The sequence below is a fragment of the Protobothrops mucrosquamatus genome, unplaced genomic scaffold (genome assembly GCF_001527695.2).
Source record: "Protobothrops mucrosquamatus isolate PMUCROS unplaced genomic scaffold, P.Mucros_1.0 scaffold8099, whole genome shotgun sequence".
Taxonomy (NCBI): domain Eukaryota; kingdom Metazoa; phylum Chordata; class Lepidosauria; order Squamata; family Viperidae; genus Protobothrops; species Protobothrops mucrosquamatus.
In genome coordinates this window covers 11406-14189 of record NW_015393896.1, presented here as the reverse complement: position 1 = coordinate 14189, position 2784 = coordinate 11406, and the positions used below count along the sequence as shown (strand labels likewise).

Below are 2784 nucleotides of genomic sequence, written 5' to 3'. Positions count from 1 at the left end.
TCCCTCATGTTTAATAAAACATGCTTGACTAAAAAGAATCATGCAAGAAATTAATAATTTCGCAGCTAGGCTTCCAGTAAGTGACAAGAAACAAAATTCAAGATCAAATTTTTCCTCATGTGGAATTTCTTCTGTAATAAGAGAGGAATTTATTACAACACACTGTCCATAATCTGGGCATTTGAATGGTTACTGTGCTATGTTTAACTTTACATGATTTAAAAGTTTATACCTACTACTGAAATCTCTCCCACACTCTGGGCACTCATATGGTTTCCACTCCTGTGTGAGTCCTCTGATGTGTAACCAGGTCAGATTTCCAAGAGAAACCTTTCCCACAATATGGACACTCATAGGGTTTCTCTCCCGTGTGAGTCCTCTCGTGTCTCACCAGGATGGATTTCTGACTAAAACTTTCCCCACAACGACATTTATATAGTTTCTCTCCTGTGTGAGTCCTCTGATGTCTAACCAGGTCAGATTTCCAAAAGAAATCTTTCCCACAATCTGGACACTCATAGGGTTTCTCTCCAGTGTGAGTCCTCTGGTGTTTCACCAGGTAGTAATGCTGACTAAAACTTTCCCCACAGTGACAACATTTATATGGTTTCTCTCCTGTGTGAGTCCTCTGATGGTTCACCAGGGCAGATTTCGAAGAGAAATCTTTCTCACAATCCGAACACTCATAGGGTTTTTCTCCTGTGTGAGTCCTCTGGTGTGTCACCAGGCTGGAATGCTGACTGAAACCTTTCCCACACTCTGGACACTCATAGGGTTTCTCTCCTGTGTGAGTCCTCTGGTGTGTCAGCAGGGTGGAATGCTGACTGAAACCTTTCCCACACTCTGGACACTCATAGGGTTTCTCGCCTGTGTGAGTCCTCTGGTGTCTCACCAGGTAAGAATTCTGATTAAAACTTTTCCCACAATGACATTTATATGGTTTCTCTCCTGTGTGAGTCCTCTGATGGATCACCAGGGTAGATTTCGAAGACAAATCTTTCCCACAATCTGGACACTCATAGAGTTTCTCTCCTGTGTGAGTCCTCTGGTGACTCACCAGGTAAGAATTCTGACTAAAACTTTTCCCACAATGACATTTATATGGTTTCTCTCCTGTGTGAGTCCTCTGATGGTTCACCAGGACAGATTTCGAAGAAAAATCTTTCCCACAATCCGGACACTCATAGGGTTTCTCCCCCGTGTGAGTCCTCTGGTGACTCACCAGGTAAGAATTCTGACTAAAACTTTTCCCACAATGACATTTATATGGTTTCTCTCCTGTGTGAGTCCTCTGATGGTTCACCAGGACAGATTTCGAAGAGAAATCTTTCTCACAATCCGAACACTCATAGGGTTTTTCTCCTGTGTGAGTCCTCTGGTGTGTCAGCAGGGTGGAATGCTGACTGAAACCTTTCCCACAATCTGGACACTCATAGGGTTTCTCTCCTGTGTGAGTCCTCTGGTGTGTCAGCAGGGTGGAATGCTGACTGAAACCTTTCCCACAATCTGGACACTCATAGGGTTTCTCTCCTGTGTGAGTCCTCTGGTGTGTCACCAGGTGAGAATTCTGACTAAAACCTTTCTCACACTCTGGACACTCATAGGGTTTCTCTCCTGTGTGAGTCCTCTGATGGTTCACCAGGGCAGATTTCGAAGAGAAATCTTTCTCACAATCCGGACACTCATAGGGTTTCTCTCCTGTGTGAGTCCTCTGATGTCTAACCAGGTCAGATTTCCAAGAGAAATCTTTCCCACAATCCGAACACTCATAGGGTTTTTCTCCTGTGTGAGTCCTCTGGTGTTTCACCAGGTAGGAATTCTGACTAAAACTTTTCCCACACTCTGGACACTCATAGGGTTTCTCTCCTGTGTGAGTCCTCTGATGTCTAACCAGGGCATATTTCAAAGAAAAATCTTTCCCACAATCTGGACACTCATAGGGTTTTTCTCCTGTGTGAGTCCTCTGGTGTGTCACCAGGCTGGAATTCTGACTGAAACTTTCCCCACACTCTGGACACTCATAGGGTTTCTCTCCTGTGTGAGTCCTCTGGTGTCTCACCAGGTAAGAATTCTGATTAAAACTTTTTCCACAATGACATTATATGGTTTCTCTCCTGTGTGAGTCCTTTGATGCTTCACCAGGTAGTAATCTTTACTAAAACTTTTCCCACAATGACATTTATATGGTTTCTCTCCTGTGTGAGTCTTCTGATGTCTAACCAAGTCAGATTTCAAAGAAAAATCTTTCCCACACTCCGGACACTCCGGACACTCCGGACACTCATATGGCTTCTCTCCTGTGTGAGTCCTCTGGTGTCTCACCAGGAGGGAATTCCAACTGAAACGTTTCCCACAATCTGGGCACTCATATGGTTTCTGTCCTGCATGAGTCCTCTTGTGTCTTATCATATTAGTGTGCATGCTAAATCTTTGTCACATTGGGTTGTCTGGTAGAGCTTCTCTCCAGTATGGGTCCTTCCATTAACCATAAGGGAACTACTCTGAGTAAAGTTTTTGCCGCACTCCAAACATTTGTGTCACTTTCACTGGGTGGATCATCTCCTGCATAATCAGCTGTGATCCGCAACCTCTATTTTTCCCACATTAGGCAGTCTGTGGGGTTTTTTCAACACTGATATCCTTGAATTCTTGAGGAGGCCAAAAATGTTTCTGATCTCTTACTTGGAGGTTCTTTGAGTAAACTCAAGGCTTCCTGAAAGGGTTTAATTAATGCCTGTCCATTTTGGCTATCCAAGGGACCTTTTCCTTCCCACTGACTTCCAG

The 2784-nt window shown here is 44.1% G+C and overlaps 1 protein-coding gene across 1 annotated transcript; it reads right to left on the bottom strand.

The window, feature by feature from the left end:
* Positions 1-213: 213 nt before the first annotated feature.
* LOC107300713 (zinc finger protein 84-like) lies at positions 214-2409 on the bottom strand (the record flags this gene model as incomplete). The annotated part of the gene is made up of 4 exons (XM_029287034.1): positions 2221-2409; positions 1090-1849; positions 359-1008; positions 214-282 (listed from the first exon to the last, which is right to left on the bottom strand). Coding segments are annotated over exons 1-4 (1668 nt in total), but the record flags the coding sequence as incomplete, so codon positions are not given.
* Positions 2410-2784: the final 375 nt, after the last annotated feature.